The 19,080-nt window shown below is 60.2% G+C and overlaps 1 protein-coding gene across 8 annotated transcripts in view; it reads left to right on the top strand.

Moving 5' to 3' along the window:
• The window catches only part of HMCN2 (hemicentin 2), a 145,642-nt gene that overhangs the window by 86,318 nt on the left and 40,244 nt on the right, over positions 1 to 19,080 (top strand). For 7 of the 8 annotated variants that reach the window (XM_070518523.1, XM_070518522.1, XM_070518525.1 and 4 more), the window contains 19 exons: positions 1,333 to 1,494; positions 2,242 to 2,523; positions 3,521 to 3,688; positions 4,841 to 4,954; positions 5,425 to 5,511; positions 6,959 to 7,150; positions 7,988 to 8,161; positions 8,285 to 8,401; positions 8,871 to 9,013; positions 9,381 to 9,531; positions 10,132 to 10,344; positions 12,150 to 12,263; positions 12,666 to 12,853; positions 13,372 to 13,468; positions 14,327 to 14,488; positions 14,654 to 14,767; positions 15,743 to 15,945; positions 16,627 to 16,708; positions 17,364 to 17,495. In XM_070518523.1, the coding sequence (XP_070374624.1) occupies positions 1,333 to 1,494; positions 2,242 to 2,523; positions 3,521 to 3,688; positions 4,841 to 4,954; positions 5,425 to 5,511; positions 6,959 to 7,150; positions 7,988 to 8,161; positions 8,285 to 8,401; positions 8,871 to 9,013; positions 9,381 to 9,531; positions 10,132 to 10,344; positions 12,150 to 12,263; positions 12,666 to 12,853; positions 13,372 to 13,468; positions 14,327 to 14,488; positions 14,654 to 14,767; positions 15,743 to 15,945; positions 16,627 to 16,708; positions 17,364 to 17,495 (2,895 nt within the window). The remainder of the gene's footprint in view (positions 1 to 1,332; positions 1,495 to 2,241; positions 2,524 to 3,520; positions 3,689 to 4,840; positions 4,955 to 5,424; positions 5,512 to 6,958; positions 7,151 to 7,987; positions 8,162 to 8,284; positions 8,402 to 8,870; positions 9,014 to 9,380; positions 9,532 to 10,131; positions 10,345 to 12,149; positions 12,264 to 12,665; positions 12,854 to 13,371; positions 13,469 to 14,326; positions 14,489 to 14,653; positions 14,768 to 15,742; positions 15,946 to 16,626; positions 16,709 to 17,363; positions 17,496 to 19,080) is intronic. The other variant, XM_070518518.1, reaches the window with a different exon arrangement.

The raw sequence follows: 19,080 nt of genomic DNA, 5'->3' as shown, positions 1-19,080 counted from the left end.
TTGGCCGAGCAGGCTTAAAGAAGGCGAGGGATAAACATAAGAATATGGTGGGGAAAAGCATTCCAGGTGAGGTAAAAGCAGGTGCAAAGGCCCTGGGGTGGGAATGAGTCAAGCATGTTTGAAGAACAGCAAAGAGGCCAGCGGGGCTGGAGCAGAGGCAGCAAGGAGGGCAGGCGACCGTCACTAGACTGAGAGGGGCTAGATCGGACGCTGTTTGAAAGATCTTGGCTTTTACCTCGACGGAGATGGGGCTACTGCCGGGCTCTGGACCGAAGATGGACAATCTGAATTACACTCTAGCGGCTGTGGTGAGAATAGACCACCGGGAGCAAGGGTGGGAGGGGACAGCCGTTGAGGAGGCTCGTGCAGGACTCCTAGCGAGAGATGCTGGCCGGCTGGACTAGCGGGTAGCCCTGCAGTGGTGCCGGGGGCGCAGTCTGGATGCATTTCGAGGGTGGGGCCGGCCCGGTTTCCTGACAGGTTGCATAGGGGACTGAGAAGGAGGAGGAGTCGGGGATGACTCGAGGTCTGAGTCTGACTGTCGGGAGCGTGGCGCTGCCAGCAGCGAGATGGAGCGGCCGCGGGGGCAGGTCGGGGGACAGCGCCAGGCGCTGGGGCGTGCTAGTTCTGAGGCGTCTGTTAGCCACCCAGGCAGATGCGAGTGGGCAGGCAGAGGCGGCGCCGGACTCGGAGAGAGGTCCACACCAGGAACAATCGGGGCGGGAAGGCGGGCTGAGATCCCGGGGGACAGTGTGGACAGAGGGGACGTCAGAGGGAGCAGGCGGCGGTGTGTGGCCTCGAGGGCTGCCTGCCGGGATGGGTGGTGGCGGACGACCCCGAGGGCTGCGCCCCCGTGAACAGGTGCAGGTGACGGAAGTCCGTGTCTCCCCCGGGGCCTCGAGGTTTCCGGAGTCCTTGCCCTGTGTCAGGGTCTTCTCGCTGCCGGGTGTCCCCCTCCCCAGGTCACTGTAGCTGGACGGAGGGGTCATTCATTCACTACCTCCATTGAGCCCTACTATGTGCCAGGCCCTGGGGAGCCTCTAAGGATCCCGGGGGGAAGTGAGGCGGGGTCTGCCTCCTGGCGGGCCCAGGCTGGGGTGGGATTCTGAGGGGAGACCTGCAGGCAGATCTGCTATGAGGGCAAGCTTGGGGGTAGTGGGAGCCCAGAGGGGGTGCCAGGAGCGGATGTGGCGCTCAGAGAGGGCCTCCTGGCGGAGGTGATGTCCAAGTGGACACCTGAAGGGCAAGCAGGAGTTGGCCCGGAGGGGTGGGAGGACAAACGTCCCAGGTGGACGGACCAGGGACCAGGGCCTTCTTTCTCGCTGCATCCAGGTCAGCCCCTGCCCAGGGAGGGGGCCAGCCTTGAGCAGGTGTCAGCCGTGGGGCGGCTGCTGTACCTGGGACAGGCCCACCGGGCCCAGGAGGGAACATACACCTGTGAGTGCAGCAACGTGGCGGGAAACAGCAGCCAGGACCAGCGGCTGGAGGTGCATGGTGAGCCGGGCTGGGACGGCCTGACCCGCAGAAGGGGCCGGAAGGGTAGGCAGTGCAGCTCCCTGGCGGGACAGACCCACTGCCAGAATCCCAGCAAAGACAGGGACAGTGACGATGAGGACAGGTCCCCATTCCCTCTCAGATGGCTGGCGGTGTCTTCAGTGCCTCTCCCGAGCAGCTTCTGCAGCTCCTTGTCTAACCGTGAGAGGGGCGCCCTGGGCCCGCGCAGCCCCCAGTGGCCCGGAGAAAAACAACACACCTTGAAACAGATGGAAACTGAAAGAAAGGTGGCATTTCTAGGAAGCTCCCGGAGATAATGGAGGCCGGGTCTCGTCCTGCTCATCCTGCAGGGATGAAATCTAGCATCTCAGCCTTGTAAACGTCATTCTAGAAAAGCAAACCAAGAAAGCGCTGTTCTGCATCTTGGGGATGACCCCCCTCCCCAACTGTCCCATGGCTGCGTCAGCTCCAGGAAGCCTCTGGTTTCTGAGGAAGAAAAGCCCTCACAGATCTTGAGGGCTGTGCTGTGAGCTGTTCTCCAAACAGCAGCCCCTCCAGGTTCCCAGGGGGTGGAGAGGGGCCGTGGGGTCCTGTTATGAGCCCATTATAGAGATGGAAAATGGAGGCCCAGAGAGGTGAGGTCGCCTGGCCAAGGTCACACAGCCAGCAGGGGGCAGGGGAACATAGGCCTGAGTGGGGTGAGCCTGGAGCCCGGCACTTTTCCTGATGTGCTGTCTCCCCACCCAGTGCCCCCTCAGATCGCTGGCCCCCGGGAGTCCCCCACACAGGTCTCGGTGATCCAAGACAGCGAGGCCACCCTGGAATGCAACGCCACGGGGAAACCCCCGCCCAGGGTGACGTGGCAGCGGGACGAGCGGCTGGTGAGGCCCGAGCCTGGGTTGCGGCTGCAGAACCGTGGCCAGAGGCTGCTCGTGGAGCGGGCTCGCGCTACCCACGCCGGGCGCTACAGCTGTGTGGCCAAGAACATGGCCGGGAGGGCCGAGAGGCAGTTCACGCTCTCCGTGCTGGGTGAGGACTGGCAGCCTGCCTGGGAGGCGGGGAGGGGGGCCGCAGGGGACGGCGCAGGGCAGCTCTGGGGGTCTCCCCTTGTTCTCCCAGGAGTCAGGCCTCCGGGGCAGCCGCGAATGCTGCTCTCAGCATCAGGACTGGCTCGGCATAGCCCTGATTCCCCACCCTCCCTTATTTACTGTTCCCTGATCTGTTCCGGGCGCCAGGGAAGTAGGTGGTCTCTATCCTTGACTCCTGGGGGAATTCAGGGGCCTGTGGGAGACCAGGGAGACCCTGAGCACAATCATGGGAAGGCATGGCAGCCTCCTGGAGGAGGTGACCTTTCAGCTGAAATGTAAAACTGAATAGGAGTTAACCAGGTGCCAGGGTGAGGGGAAGAGTCTGCAGGGTAGAGGGAAGAGACTCTGCGGAGGCCTGGGGGGTGACACAGCCGTTCAGAGTGGCTAGAACAGCCTGGTGATTCCAGTCTCTTATTGAGCTCCTACTGTATGCCTCAGGGTGGAGGCAGGGAGTGGAAAGAGAGAAGCTGGGAGAGGGGAGTAGGACCCCCTCCCGCCTTGCCCTTGGGGTCGCTGGGATCCCTGGCCTCACCCTCCCAGCTCCAAGGAGACAGAGCGGCTTCCTGTTCTTCCTGTTCCAGTGGATTCTTCAGAAAGTGCAGAACAGCCGCCTGGCTCTGCCACGCGCGGAGCTGGGGCGGCCGCGTCCGCCTGCGCTCTGTTCCAGCCTCGCGGCTCCGCGTTTGCCCCGGAGCTGGCCCTCTGCTGAGCTCCTCACACCCGTTCTTGCTGCGTCCTCCCGGCATCCTTCCCAGGGGCTGGGGAAACTGAGGCCCAAGGGGTCTGCCTGACGCTGCCACTCACTCCTCCAGGGGAGCAGCTCTGATCACATCTCATCTGCTCCTCCCGACCTGGGGGTTGGGGCAGGGGGGTCCTGGGGGCGGGGGAGGTGTACAGGCCCCGCCTGCGTCCTGAATTTCGGCTGCTTCTCTGTTTAGTGCCCCCAGAGCTCATCGGAGACATGGACCCGCTGACCAATGTCACCGTGGCCTTGCACAGCCCCTTGACGCTGCTCTGCGAAGCCACGGGCATCCCGCCCCCGGGGGTCCGCTGGTTCCGAGGGGAGGAGCCCCTCAGCCCCGGGGAGGATACCTACCTTCTGGCAGGTAAGGTGTCAGCCAGGGCAGCAGCTGGTTATCGGGTCTGACCCTCTGCCTCTGCCCACGACCTCTGACCTTGAGCTGCCAGGCCTGATCAGGGTAACCCTTTCAGCTGTTGGTAGCCCCCCAAGAGTGCACCTCAAAGACCTGGTCAGGTGAGGGGCTCCAGGAAAGAAAAATGGACTTAAATGAGTTTGCGAAAGGCTTCCTGCTCTGCTCCCTTCCTAGAGACTCACAGTGACTCTTTGCTTAGTCAAGGTTCTGATAAGTCCTGCAGCAAAGATTCTCATGGAACTTTTGTAACAGCCCACAGAACAGTAACAAACTTTTGGAAAGGCTGATCTAAGCACCTTCTCTGAATATTCATCCTCCTCACAAAGTTGGTTTGTGATGGTTCTTGCTGGTATACAAATGGGGAAACTGAGGCCCAAGAGGCAGTGTTCCATCTAAATCTTGTAGGGGGACCTCAAAGCCCACTGAAGCTCAGCCTCAGTGACCCATCAGTTGCTCCACACAGCAAAGCTGGGATGGCAAATAAGGTTCCCCTTGTGCGCCACTTCTAAGCACTTGGTGGGGCCTGCCACGTGCGTCATGATGATATGAATTCAGAGACTGTATCTGGGCCCTGCAGAAAGGAGAGTGGCAATCGATTGATGATGTCTGCCCTGGGCGCAGGAACAGCAGTGATGACACACGTCCTCTGCATCTGCCTTCCCTGGGCTGGTCTTAGGAGACCCTTGGGTTCTCTGAGAGGAGCTGGCCCGCCTCTGAGAGGTCCTTGGGAGAAGGCAGCCTTTTATGGGGTCCATCAGAGTAGAATGGGTGTCTGACCTAGGCCGGAACTACGTAGCCCATGGATGTCCTTTTACCTGCAGCCCGTCCGCAGGACCAGGGGTAGCCAGGGACCAGATCTTTCCTACTAGAACAAGATCTCAAGCTTACCCTGGTGCATGTGTAATGTCCAGGGGGCTCCATCCGTCTGTCTACCCTCCTGGGCCTCAGTTTCCCCATCTGAGGAATGGAGCACTGGGGGAAGCAGACACATACACATCTAATTATGACGCCTGGCACGCTCCTCTTGCTGGTGGGCGGCCCGGGCTCAGCTGGGGTCAGAGGCTGCGCACAGTCATGCCTGGAGCCCACCTGCTCCCTCCCCAGGTGGCTGGATGCTGAAGAGGACCCGGGCGCAGGAGCGAGACAGAGGCCCCTATGCATGCCTGGCAAGCAACGAGGCTGGGGAGGTGCGGAGGAACTTCAGCGTGGAGGTCCTGGGTACGCCACCGCCGCCTTCTCGTGGGCGCCCCATGCGTCCTCCCCTCCCACCTGGGAGCTTATGGGGCCGGGCCCAGGACTAAGGGCACGCACTGCAGCGGGGCCTGGCACAGGAAGGAGGGAGAGGCCGAGCCTTGTTTTCTTTGCTTCATCAGCGACCTCTGCTCTAAGGCTACCATGGAACTTTCCAGAAACAACAGAAACTAACCCAAAGTGGAAGGGGGCATATTTTTTCAACACCACCCACTGCCTTCCTCTGATCGGGACCTTCTCCCCAAGGCACGGGTACTGCCCTCAGCCAGCAGCAAATGTCTGTTAAACTCACTGCCCGTGGAAGCAGGCAGGAGGGGATGGGGGAACAAAGGCACAGGAAACTGAAGAGGGGTGCCATGGACTCTTGGCTTCCTGCTCTGTGATTGTTCAGCCTGAATGAGCAAACCCCAGTCAGTAAGTATCTCTGCTTCTCCCAGTTCCTCCCAGTATCGAGAATGAGGACCTGGAGGAGGCCATCAAGGTCCCTGAGGGGCAGACAGCTCACCTGACGTGCAATGCCACAGGTAAGGCCCACACACAGTAGGCTGGGAGCAGGGTGAGAAGGCAGCTTCGGAAAGGAGGGGGCCCCGGGGATCTGGCCTGCCTGCCACCAGGCCCGCTGCTCCCCGCCGAGGGTCTCTCTCCATCTCGGACTTGGCGCCACGTTCCTGCTCATCTTTGCCCTTGCTGTGCCTCTGCCCCAAAACACTCTTCCCCACGGCTCGCCTGACTACAGATCTCAGCTTCAGGATGCTCCACGAGGAGTCCTTGGCCGATCCCTTGGGGCTAGGGGTCTACCTCCACGCTTCCCTAGCCCAGCACTGACCACGCTGGACCATAGTGGGCTTGTGACATCTGTATACCGCAGCAGGCCCTGAGCTCCTTGAGGACCCAGGGGCTGCCTTGTCATTGTGGTTGCCCAGTGCCTGGCAGAGTAGGCTCCCATTAACGTGTGTAGGCTGGGGTAGATGGATAGATGGATGGATGGATGAATGGGTGGGTGAGTGGGTGGGTGGATGGATGAGTAGATGGATGGACAGAACGGATAGATGGATAGATGTTTGGATGGATGAATGGGTAGGTGGATGGATGGATAGATGGACAGATGGATGGATGGATGAATGGGTGGGTGGATGAATGGATGGATGGATGGACTCATGAATGGGTGGGTGGGGGGATGGATGGATGGACGAATGGGTGGGAGGATGGATGGATGGGTGGGTGGATGAATGGATGGATGGATGGACTCATGAATGGGTAGGTGGATGGATGGATGGATGAATGGATGGATAGGTGAATGGATGGATGGATGGATGGATGGATAGATGTTTGGATGGATGAATGGGTGGGTGGGTAGATGGATAGATGGACAGATGGATAGATGGATGGATGAATGGGTTGGTGGATGGATGGATGGGTGGGTGGATGAATGGATGGATGGATGGACTCATGAATGGGTAGGTGGATGGATGGATGGATGAATGGATGGGTGGATGAATGGATGGGTAGGTGAATGGATGGATGGATGGATGGATGGATGGATGGATGGATGGATAGATGGATAGATGTTTGGATGGATGAATGGGTGGGTGGGTAGATGGATAGATGGACAGATGGATAGATGGATGGATGGATGAATGGGTTGGTGGATGGATGGATGGATGGATGGTTGGATGGATGGGTGGGTGGATGGACAGATGGATGGAAGGAATACCTTGTCTTTCTGTCTTACCTGTCTGTACCAAGCCATCTCTGCGCCCTCCTCAGTAAAGAAAAGGCAATCAAACCACACAGGAAAGGGCCCAGGCCAGGCTTGGTAACTGCTTCTGTGTCTTACCCTGGTCCAAGGGCCTCTGGACTGAGATGGACAATCCATGTGCCCTGCCCCTTCCTGGAGCAGCCTGCCACCTCTGGGCTGACCTGGTCAAATCCTGCTGAATCGTCTCACCTACCTCTTTCCTCTGCCTCCAGGCCACCCACAGCCCAAGGTCACATGGTTCAAAGATGGCCGGCCCCTGGCTGGTGAAGACACCCACCATGTTTCTCCAGATGGAGCACTCCTGCAGGTCCTCCAGGCCAACCTGTCTCATGCCGGCCGCTACTCCTGCATTGCAGCCAACGCCGCCGGGGAGAAGACCAAACACTTCCAGCTTAGCGTTCTGGGTAAGTGCTGAGCATCTCCCGGCCACCCTGGGTGCTGGCAGGACGGAGAACCAAGGGGACCAGCTTCGCACAAAGTGCCCCACTGTTTTTTCTTCCACTTCTCCAAGTTCAACCACAAGAGAAATAATAGTAGCAGCTCTATTGGTGGAACATTTATCATGGGCCAGGCATTTGGACAGGCCTGATCGCTTAAATCTTCACAACAACCCTAGGAGGTGGGAGCTGTGCTTGTCCCCATGTCACCAATGAAGCTCTGAGACCTAGAGAGGTGACAAGGCTCACTCCAGGCTGTCCGTCTTCCAAGGGCAATGCAGCACCAGCTGTCTTGTCAGGCTGGAGAAACAGGGACCTAGAAAATGAGAGGGACACAGACTGGCTCAGTGACATCTGTTTCTAAAAATGCTAGTGGTACGAGGAGAGTCCCCTGCAGATGCAGAAGGAGAAAATTTTAGGACCAGTGAAAGTAAAGCCATTCTACTCGGCAGGGAGCAACCCTCCACCCACCACGCCGCTCGGGGAGCCGTACAAATTGGAACCACAGAGCTGAGAAGGCTCTGGGTAATTTCATAGATAGTCTGGATGGTAAGAGGCTCTTGGGGAAATTGAGACAGAAATTGTCCACCTTCCCCGTGGCGTTGCTTGGTGACAGAGAGCCTGGCTCTGGGTCCCCCGGCCTGAAGTCAGAGGAGTGCATGGGTTCCTCTGAGCCTCGGTTTCCCATCTGCGTAATGCCAATAACAAAAGCCTCGAACCTAAGCCCAGGGTCAGACTTTTCGGGATCCCTGGGCCCAGGGTTGGGGGTGTCTGTTCACCAGCATCCTCCCCGCCCCACCACAGTGGTTCCCACCATCCTGGGAGTGAGCGAGGACAGTGCGGACGAGGAGGTGACCGTGACCGTCAACAACCCCATTTCTCTGATCTGCGAGGCGCTGGCCTTCCCCTCCCCGACCATCACCTGGATGAAGGATGGGGCCCCGTTCGAGGCCTCGAACAACATCCAGCTGCTCCCAGGTGATGCCCTCTGCGGGGCGAGGAGCCAGGGGTCAGGTGATGTGTCATCGGGCTGGGTCAGAGGAAGGGACTGGTGAGCCTGGGTTCATGCCTGGGGGTGACCCTGGCTGCTGCCCCCCCAAGCAGGTACCCACGGGCTGCAGATCCTGAATGCCCAGGAGGAGGACGCGGGCCAGTACACCTGCGTGGCCACCAACGAGCTTGGGGAGGCCGTGAAGAATTACCACGTGGAGGTCCTCAGTGAGTCAGAGACCCTCCAGGGCTCCCCCTGGGTGGGCAGGAGGCTGCCCGGGGACCCTGGGGCCCTGGCACCGGGCCGCACTTGACACCCCAGAGGCTTGTCTTCTCTGACAGTCACTGGGCGTCATTCCCCATTTTAGAACCAGGCACTAGGAGGAGGGGATGGTGAGTCAGGACTCGGGCCACCTGGACACCCAGACCCACTCCAGTCCTGGCTTCCTCCTGCCACTTTCACTGCCGCTCCCGCAACTTGAGGCCTAGGGTCCCCAGAGGTCACCCCAAGAAGTTCCCTGTTCTGTAATTGTCGCAGACAAACGCTCTCCCCTAAGTGAACAGCCACGGGAGCGGTCCGTTTCCACTCTCAGGACCCAGCCCCCCGACTTCTGGGACTGCCCTAGGGCCAGGGGGACTGCAGGGTCCTGGCACCCCTTCCTCAGGCCTGCTCCTCAGACCCCCTTGTGGTTTTCAGTCCCCCCTTCCATCTCCAAAGACGACCCCTCGGGGGAGGTCGGCATGAAGGAAGTGAAGACCAAGGTCAACAGTACCTTGACCCTGGAGTGTGAGTGCCGGGCCGCGCCCCCGCCCGCCATCAGCTGGTACAAGGATGGACAGGTGAGCACGGGACCCCCTGAGCGGCCTCAGGCTCTCACTTCTGGGTCCCTCTGGTTCTGCTTGGAACCTTCCAGAAATGGCGGTCAAAGCACCTAGCCCCAGAGCCGGCCTGGGCCCTGCCCCACCCTTTATATTTTAATTAGAAATCCAACTCTTTATAGGGAACGAGTCTCATGAACGTTAAAGTCTATGTTCACCCATTTAATTCTCCTCCCGTTTGTAACTTATATGGATTTTGCAAAGCTGTCAGGGTGTTCCTATCACTTTAGCTTATATTTTTTTAATTTGTTAAAATAGAAGTACCCTGGTCTGGGTGCTTTCTGCCCCCTCATTTCTGTCCCCCCCTTCCCCCACTCACTCCCCCCAGCCTGTGACCCCCAACCAGCGGCTCCGCGTGCTGGGTGAAGGCCGGCTGCTCCAGATCCAGCCCACTCAGGCCTCGGATTCGGGGCGATACCTGTGCGTGGCCACCAACGTGGCTGGCGAGGACGACCAGGACTTCCATGTGCTCATCCAGGGTGTGTGGGGCTGGCGGGGGCGGGTGGGGTGTTGGCCTGGGGTCAATGTGGCTGGGGGCGTCCCAGAGCTTCCCAAGTGGCCTGCCAGGAGGACTCTGTTCCGGGCCCCATGCCCTTTCTCGTCACTCTCTGGCCCCTACAGCCCTGGCATGGGCTCTTTCATTAACTGACCTTGTGACCTGGGGACGTCACCTCCCCCCGGGGCCCTAGTTTTACCTTTGTAAACGTGGGTGATCAAATCAGGTGGCCTTGAGGCCCCCTCCACTTCTAAAAGCGGAGGATTTTGTGCCTGTGTGCTCCCGGAGACAAGCTCTGGCTAAAGTTAGTGTCTGGCTTCCTCCCCTGAAAAGTGTCAGCATGTCTGTTGAGTCCATTAGACTCGAGCTGCAGAGGGCAGGAACCTGTCCTGGTGCCCGGCATAGTCGTTGCTCAGTAAACACGTGTTGAAGGAGTGAGTGAATTTAAGAACTGCCTTGACCTAAGGAACTGGCTCAAATGGTGGAATCCGCACCCTGGGGAGGCTGGGCTGGGGGTCTCTTTGAGCGGAGGTGCGTCCCCATCCCTCAGCTGTGTGTGCTAATGGCTGTGCCCCCCACCCAGTGCCCCCCATGTTCCAGAAGATGGGCGACGCCAGTGCAGCCCTTGAGATCAGGGAGGAAGAGGCCCGGGGCGAGGTGACAGAATACCGGGAGATCGTGGAGAACAACCCTGCCTATCTGTATTGCGACACCAACGCCGTCCCACCCCCCGAGCTCACCTGGTACAGGGAGGACCAGCCCCTCTCGGCCACGGACGGGGTGTCTGTTCTGCAAGGTAGGCCAGGGCTGCACGGAGAAGTCGGGCATTAGCAGGCAGGGGCCAGGGTCATACCCATGTCACAGCTGGTCTCAACCGCCTTTCTACGAGTCCTTGAGCAATCCTGTGTGCTGCTTGCTGTGTGACTTCAGGCAGAGCATTGTGACCACTCTGGGCCTTAGCGGCCTTTTGTAAACCTGTTTGAAGGCAAGCACGGGGTCCCCTTCTGCCTCTGGTTGTTAGAACAGAGACTCTCACCTGGGCCAGGCCCACCTCTGGGCTTGGTAACATCCTGAAGTAATCGGCCAAAGCTGGTGCCTCTCCAGGAGGGGGAGCCGGTTCCTTTGGGAAGAGCTCAAGACCCCGGGAGTTGAAGGGGCCCTTACTCGGCTCTGAGGACCACAGTGGGGTCCACGCTCATGGCTCAGGTGACCTTTTTATTCTTGATATCACTTTAAATATTTATTCAAGGTTGCCTAATTTTTTAAAACAGGCCTTTTATTTTAGAATAGTTCTTGTGAACCATTTTTCATTAAAAGGCTCCGGGCTGGGGCTTAGAAACACCTGGGTGCCCGGGGCTGCGGCCCAGCGCCTGGGAGAGCAGAATGGCAGCAATGCCAGCACAGAGCCCGTGTGGTCTCCTGAGGGGCGTGGCTGGTCTCCGGGCTGGGATCAGCCCGTGTCCTGCCGGGTGAGCCATGCTGGGCTGGCCCTGGGAGGGGAGCTGGGTCCCCCGGGATTCCAAGGAGCAGGGTCAGTCCAGGCTTTGGACTTTGGTCCTTGCAAAAGAAAGCGGCCCCTTGGACATCCGGGAGAGGCAGTGCTCACTGAAGGCTGTTTATTCCTGTCGGAAACGCCCAGACTGACCCCTTCACTTGGCCACTGCCCTCTGACCTGGACACTGACCCACATCCTGGGCACACAGTGAGCTCAGTCACATCTGATCCCTAACTCGGATCCTGACCGTGGGTCAATCCCAGCCAGCCACTGAACCCTGGCTGCAGCCACTGACGCCCCAGTCCAGCCATTCACCTCCAACCCCACCACTGACCTCTGACTCTGGCCACTGACCCCTAGTCCTGGACACGTAGTGGTTGTGGTCACAAGCTGACCTTTATTCTGACCCTGACTGTAGATTAATCTCACACATCAAGTGACCCCCGGCCTCGGCCACTGCCCCCGTAGTCCGGGCCTCTGTCCTCTGGCTCTGCGAGTGGTGAGCCCCTGGTTCTCTTCCTGTTTGGTGGGGAGAGGAGGACGAGGAGCAGGGCCCCCACAGCCCAGGCTGGCAGTCCCCCTACCCAGAATCCTGAGCACACAGTGACCCCACCCTGGCACCCCCTAGAGACCAGCTCCAGCCCCCTAGAGATCCAGGGTCAGCCCTGGCTGGCTCCTGATCACAGAGGGTCCCAAGTGACGCCCCCCAACACCCCATCCCCCCGCCACCGCCAGGGAGCCGCTCTCTGCCTCCTGAGAGCCAGGCCATGACATGCGCCCAGCTCTCTGCCCCTCCCTCTGCCTTCGCTGCAGAGCTGGGCTCAGCACTGCTGAGGCCTCGGTTTGTCCGTCTGTGAGATGGGGGTAGGAGCAGCACAGGGAGGCGGAGGCCGGGAAGATGCCCGGCCCAGGCCCTGGCACACAGCAGGCCGTGACAGCACTGCATCCGACCCCCCCCCACCCCCCACCGACCGCGACCTGGGCGGGGCCGGCGGACTCTCTCCCTTTCACAGATGAAGCGGGGCAGTGAGGTGCTCCGGGTGCCCTCCAGAGGACAGAGTGGGCTTCTGGCCCTTGCTCAGGCCTCTGTCCCCGTGTCCCCGCAGGGGGCCGGGTCCTGCAGATCCCCCTGGTACGTGCAGAGGACGCCGGGAGGTACTCATGCAAGGCCTCCAACGAGGTGGGCGAGGACTGGCTGCACTACGAGCTGATGGTGCTGAGTGAGTGGCCCCGCCGGGAAGCACGCGGGGGGTCTCGGGCCTGCAGGCCCCGCAGGGCCTCCCTCCTGAAGGGGTCCGGGGAGAGCGCAGGCCTCCTGCCTCCTCAACGCGGAGCTTGATGATGTAGGGGTTACGAGCTTGGGCTATGAAACACACAGCACCCGGTCCAAATTCCAGATGAGCTGCTTCTGAGCTGTGTGACCTTGGGCAAATCACAGCCCTCTCTGTGCCCCAGATTCCTTAGCTGCATCAGGGCCTGGGACATCTTAGTGAACAGGGCAATAGGAGCCCACGTGAGCGCCTGGCACCAAGTGCTGCTCTTGCCTCCACACCCACCCCCACCCCCAGGGACCATTCCCAGGGAGGCCACCTGCTCCTCACCCTCCTCTCCCCCACCCCCAGCCCCACCTGTGATCCTGGGTGACACGGAGGAGCTGGTGGAGGAGGTGACCGTCAACGCCAGCAGCACCGTCACCCTGCAGTGCCCGGCCCTGGGCAACCCCGTGCCCACCATCTCGTGGCTCCAGAACGGGCTCCCTTTCTCCCCGAGCCCCCGGCTGCAGGTCCTGGAGGACGGGCAGGTCTTGCAGGTCAGGGCGGCCCCCTGCTCGGGCCAAGGCAGCGGCTGCTGCGACTCACGACTGCCGGTCTGGGAACCAAGGAGCTGCCCTCCTCTGTGCCAAATGAGGCTGTTTGCCTGAAACCACGTCAGACCACCGGGGGCTTAATTCAGCCGCCGGACACTCCTCTGTGAGGAGCCTTGCCCGCAGGCACAGGGCTGCACAGCACCTGAAGGGACACACACGCGTGCCACAGCTAGGGGAGGCTGTCGTCTCCAGCTGGTTTGTTACATGGAACCTCTCAGCACCAACCGCACTGCCCCCCACCCCAATGTCACAGGAAGTCCTAGCGGATGAGGTCGGGGGGCGGGCATCCGGGGAGCCCTCTACGTGCTGCTGCATGTCAACAATGGTGGCCTCCTGCAGGGCCTCCTCTGGGTGCTGGCCTTGCCTGGTGTGGATGGGAGGGAGCCCCCCCCAGAGGTTCCGGGGGGCCCAGGGCCGGCAGGCCTGCAGCGTCTCCAGGCGCCTCCTCCCTGCACCCGCAGGTGTCCACGGCAGAGGTGGCCGACGCCGCCAGCTACATGTGTGTGGCCGAGAACCCGGCGGGCTCCGCGGAGAAGCTGTTCACCCTCAGGGTGCAGGGTGAGCTGGCTGAGCGGGCGACCCGCATCCTGGGGTTCCCCAGCCAAGGAGCAGCCAGTGCTCTGGGCCCGCTCCCACTCACGGGTTCCCCCCGCGCAGGCAGACGCAGCGCCTTGACCCTCCCCAAGGAACACTGCCTTGGTGCCGCCAGTGTCCCGGGCTCCGGGCCTGTGCTCCGAGTTCAGGGATTCCAGCCCGGCACCAGCCGTATCCTAGGACAGAGGGCACTGGGGGACCCTGATGACTAGGGGCCAACCCCAGATGATAAAGCAATTTCAGAGGTTGCCGGAGAACGGCTCCTCTGAGGCCCCCAGCACCATTCTTGAGCCCTTCCTGTGCCCAGCATGGGGCTGAGCACTTCCCCTGGGCTGACCCCTTCCAGCCGAGCTAGGAGGTTAGTCTGATTTCACAGCTGTGGAGACAGACTCAGGGAGGTCACCCGGTGCGGGGTCTCACCGCCCCATGGTAGGCCCTCTCGACCGCTGCATTCTTATGATGCATGCACCTCAGGGGCTGTGAGCTCTGCCTCCAGATGTGGGGCAGCTGTGGCCTCAGGGATAGAGGGATGACAGTGTTGAGCACTCAAAGTCTAGGACTCAAACCTCAAGATAGTTTGGCTCTGCCCCTGACCAGCTGAGTGGCCTCGGAAAAGTGACTCTCCCTCTCTGATCTCTGAGCCCCCGTGTTCTCGTCTGTAAGACAGTTATAAGCAGTGCGTGCTGCTGCGAAGCGTGACGATGTGCCGAGCGGAAGCACCAGGAGCTCGTAAAGGCCCTGTGTTTCGCTCTGTGGCTCTCTGCTCCCCCGCCAGTGTGCATCCTCAAGTGTCTTTCTTTATCCCGGTGGCCACGGGGACAGTCCCGCCACGCATCACAGGGCTGAACTCGGAGCAGGTCACCGCCATCCTCAACAGCAGCGTCTCCCTCCCCTGTGACGTCCACGCTCACCCGAGCCCCGAGGTCACGTGGTACAAGGACAGCCGGGCCCTCTCCCTGGGAGGGGAGGTCTTCCTTCTGCCTGGTGGGTAAACTGAGGCTTGGGGCCCAGCTCTGAGGGTATGTGGGGAGCCAGAATTGCTTCCCCAAACCTGGGGCCGTCTTGGGAGCCTGGGAGGGCTTTAGGATCGTGGGGTGGGGCCTGGGGGCTGGGGCTCGGTTGCTGGTGCGAGGGGCTGCTCCCCCACAGGCACCCACACGCTGCAGCTGTCGCGGGCGCAGCCCTCGGACTCTGGGACGTACGTGTGTGAGGCCCTCAATGCTGCTGGCCGAGACCAGAAGCTGGTGCAGCTTAGCGTGCTGGGTGCGTCCTGTCTGTCCCCTGCCTGCACCGTCCCCACTCCTTCAGTCAGCCCTCAGCCCCACACCTCTCGGGCGGCACAGCCCGCACAGGGGCAGCCGGCCCCGGGGGAACCTGGGGCGCCCCACGTGCTCCTGCAGCAACGATGTCCGGGAGGCACGGTGGTTAAGATCCTGGTCTGTAGAGTTGGATACACTTGGGTTTGAAACTCAGCTGTGCGCTCATTTGCTCTGTGACCTTGGGCAAATCGCTCCCCCTCCATGAGCCTCAGGTCTCTCACCTGTAAGGTGACGGTTGGTATAAGGGTTAAATGATGGCCCGTGAGCACTTAGCCCGGTGCCTGGCTCGTGGCGAGCTCTGGGTTGAGGAGGAGACAGTGAAACAACCACAGGAACTGGCCCAGGACGGCCCTTCCCGAGCCTGGCTGGCGATGTGATTCTGGGCGTGAAGCCTGTGTCGGGGCTCCTGGTCTTCAGAATCCTCTTGGGGAAAAGCTGGCCTGAGAGGTCACCAGCCAGGACCCACTGGAAGGTTCTTTCTAGCCCCAGGGCTGGTTCATTCATCGGTGTGTGTTCACCTACTGTGCGCCAGACACCGTACCAGGTCCTGTGGGCTCACGGCCGGGGGTGGAGACTTCTGCATTGGTTTGCTGGAGAGACAAGGGGCTGCGGGGACCCCCGCAGAGGGCTCTAACCCAGCTGGGGGCTGCCCTGTGTAGGAAAGAGCCCAGGAGAGCCATTGGAGCCTCTGGGAGGCTGAGGCCCAGAGAGGGCAGGAGGCTTTTCCCAGGTCGCCCCCCAGGTCCTTGGCATGCTGGCCTGGATTCCCTTCCTCCTTCTCCTTGTGTCTGTGCCGGCCCCAGGGGTGGGGACCACTGTGTGACCCTTGTGGGCCTCCATAAGCTGTTTACCTGTGGCTGCAGCTGGGGAGGACACAGAGAAGGCCACAGTGCCTCACTCTGCTCGTCTCCCACCCCAGTTCCCCCCACCTTCAGGCAGGCTCCCAGAGGCTCCCAAGATGCGGTCCTGGTGCGGGCGGGGGACAAGGCCATCCTGAGCTGTGAGACAGACTCGTTCCCAGAGCCGACGGTGACCTGGTACAAGGATGGGCAGCCCCTGGTCCTGGCACAGCGGACCCAGACTCTGCTGGCTGGGCAGAGGCTGGAGATCCTGAACACCCAGGTGAGCAGCCTGGTGGCATGGGCAGCTGTGAGCAGCTGTGAAGGTGTCACCTTCTGGTTGTGGTGAGCCTGGGGGGGGGCCTGTGGGCAGCTGTGTGGCAGGTGTGGGGGCTGCTGCCTCCTGTGCCTGTGGGACCCCAAGCCAAGGCGATGAGTAGCCTCTAGCTTGAGAGACATGGGAAGACCACAGGCCTCCAGATCTGCCTAAGACCTGACACACAGACTGACCTCGAGCAGGTCCCTTCCCCACAGCCTGCCTCACTCTCCCTGGGATCTAGAAGCTTCTTCCCAGCCCTTCTGGTTATGACTCCCTGGGGTGTTCCGCCCCCCTCCCTGGTGTGGATGAGACGCACGTAGCATTTGTTGGATGAATATTTGCAGCCTCTCTGCAGATCCACCCCGGGCTCTGCTGTCCTGGCCCAGCTCCATCCCCACAGCCAGGGGGTCTTTCCCTTCAGGCTTGGCTGATAGGCAGGCCCAGGGAGGGTGGGGGTCTGGAGCTTCCGTCCTCCTGCTTCTTGGGGCTCTTGGGAAAGTCCCCACCTCCCCTTGGCTTCCCAGGCAGGTCCAGTGTATGTGGGGAGTCCCTGCTCTGGAAGGTTCTGGGACAAGTTTTGGGGCAGCCCTGGGTACCCCCCACCCAGTCTGTGCCCACCATCACCACGTGCTCTCTCTGTCCCAGGTGTCGGATAAAGGTCTGTACAGCTGTAAGGTCAGTAACGCGGCCGGGGAGGCCATGCGGATGTTCGTCCTCACTGTCCAGGGTAAGCTGGGGACCAGCCTGCGGGCACGGCCGTGGGACCCCCAGCGGCACAGGGCCTCCAGGGGTGGGAAGGGCAGTAGCTGGAAAGAGGCGGGGCTGCCGAGTGTTGAGGGCACAAGATCCGGAATTAAAGACCGGGATCCAAATAGGACTCTGCCTGTGACCTGCTCTGTGAGCTCCATAGCGTGTCTTTGTCCCCCTGAGCCTCAGGTGTGTCTTCAGCAAAAGAGGCTAAAGGCTGCACCTGCCCCTCGGGAGCGGGAAGCGCTCAGTGGACAGACTGCCATGACCACGTCTGTAGAGTGCTGGGCCCAGGCCAGGCCCGCGAGCACTGGGGCGGGAGCCCTCAGAGATCAGGCACTCGGAGGCCTGGGGCCATGTCACCTCCATCTTGAGCCCGTCAGGCCTGTCCCGCCAGCCTGAGGACAGAGCACAGATGGCATTTAATTGGGTGTGGCTCAAGCTGGGGGTGAGGGGGAGCCCGTTAGAGCTGCCTGGTGGACATGGCAGCTGCCATTGTCTCCATCAGTAGCAAAGCATAAGATGTCAACTCGTGACCACAGGCAAGGGCCCCTCGGGCACCCCTGACCCGCCTGAGAGGAAGGAAGTGGGAGGCCCAGTCTTAGCATTCTGGGGACCTGGATTCTCTCCTGCAGTGCCCCCAACATTTGAGAACCCCAGGACGGAGATGGTGAGCCAGGTGGCTGGGAGCCCCCTGGTCCTGACCTGTGACGTGACTGGGGTCCCTGCGCCTGCTGTCACTTGGCTGAAGGACAGGATGCCCGTTGGTGAGTGCATCACGTCCTTCTTAACTTTTTAGTGCCGAATATTCCTTTATTTAATGAAACAACAGTGAGAACAGAAGGAGTTGATGGTTGTTCGCTGTTCCTACCGGGCAAAATGAAAGGCTGCCAGCAGCCTGTAGGTCCCACCTGCTGTTTGTCTTTCAACATTATTGGCCCTTGAAATCTCAACATGGGGAACTGTTCCCACGGGGGCTCGAAGTCATCTTGAGTTTGTGCCTACAGTCGGCTCCCACACGATGGAAATGCAGGGTGGGTGTGGAGGGCCCCCCTGGCCTGACCGTGGGCTTGGCATTGGCCCCCAAAACTGCTCCTCCTGCAGTAACTCAGCTCTGCCCTGGCCCGGCCATCGGTCAGCCTCGCCCAGCCTTCATCCTGGCCTCACTCTTTTCCTCTCCTCCTGCACGGTCAGTCAGCAAATCCATCACTGTGTAGGCTGCTAAATGCCTCAGGGGCCAGCCCACTGCTCTCAACCCACGGCCTTCCCCATTCTAGCCACCACTGACCCCCGAGTAAGGGCAGCAGTCCCCACTCTGGTCTCCTGGCCCGCTCCGTGCCTCCAGTGCAGGATCCACGCAGGGCAGAAGGGATCTCAAAGTGCAGCTCTGAGGGGGCCCTTTGTCTGTTGCATCCTTTTGTGGCTCTAGTCCTCAGAACCACAGCCCACAGCCCAGGAGGCCCTGCGGGTCCGGGCCAGCACCCCCTCTCTGTCCAGCTCCAGGCCTCAGACAGGCCCAGCTGCTCTTTGCTCCTTGCACACGCCCCGCTCCCTCCGCTCTCTCTGTAACAGTTTGATTGAGATGTAATTCACATACTCTACGTCAGCCATTTAAAGAGTATGAATCAATTATTTTTAGTATCTTCACAGATCATCCTCACAATCGATTTTAAAACAATTTTATCACCCAAAAGGAAACCCCACACCTATTTCCCTTCATGCCCCATTTCCTCTCAAACCTCCCCACGCCACCCCACCCCACCCCAGCCCTCAGCAGCCACTAGCCTGCTTTCTGTCTCCATGTACTTGTCTCTTCTGGCCATTTCATATAAAAGGAATCATACAATATGTGGCCTTTTGTGTCTGGCTTCTTCCACTTAGCATCACGTCTTCAAAGTTCATCTGTATTGTAGCATGTGTCAGTTTTTCATTCTTTTTTAAAATTAAATCAAATTGTTTTTTCCTTATTCTTTTTTATGGCTGCATATCCCGTGTTCCATATCCACACGTAATATTGGGTGAATGTACTACTTGTCCTTCATCCTTTTGTCAGTTGATGGGCACTTGCGTTGTTTCCACCTGTCGGCTCGGATGAGTAATGTGCTGTGACCGTTTGTGTTCAGGTGTTTGTGTGCGCGTATGTTTTCCTTTCTTTTTGGTATCTACCTGGGAGGGGAATTGCTTCAGGCCCTATTCCCTCTTGCCTCCAGCTCTCGGCACACACTTCTTCCTCCCTGACATACCCGCCCTGAGTCCCCAGACCGCCTCCACTCTCGCCTGGCTGATTCGTACTCACCTCCAAGCCTCAAGTGAGGCTCGGCTCCTCCGGAAGACTTGCCTGATCTCCCGGCT

The sequence above is a fragment of the Equus asinus genome, chromosome 10 (genome assembly GCF_041296235.1).
Source record: "Equus asinus isolate D_3611 breed Donkey chromosome 10, EquAss-T2T_v2, whole genome shotgun sequence".
In the NCBI taxonomy this organism is placed as follows: Eukaryota; Metazoa; Chordata; class Mammalia; order Perissodactyla; family Equidae; genus Equus; species Equus asinus.
The sequence above is the reverse complement of the archived record's forward strand: the minus strand, read 5'-3'. Positions and strand labels throughout refer to the sequence as shown.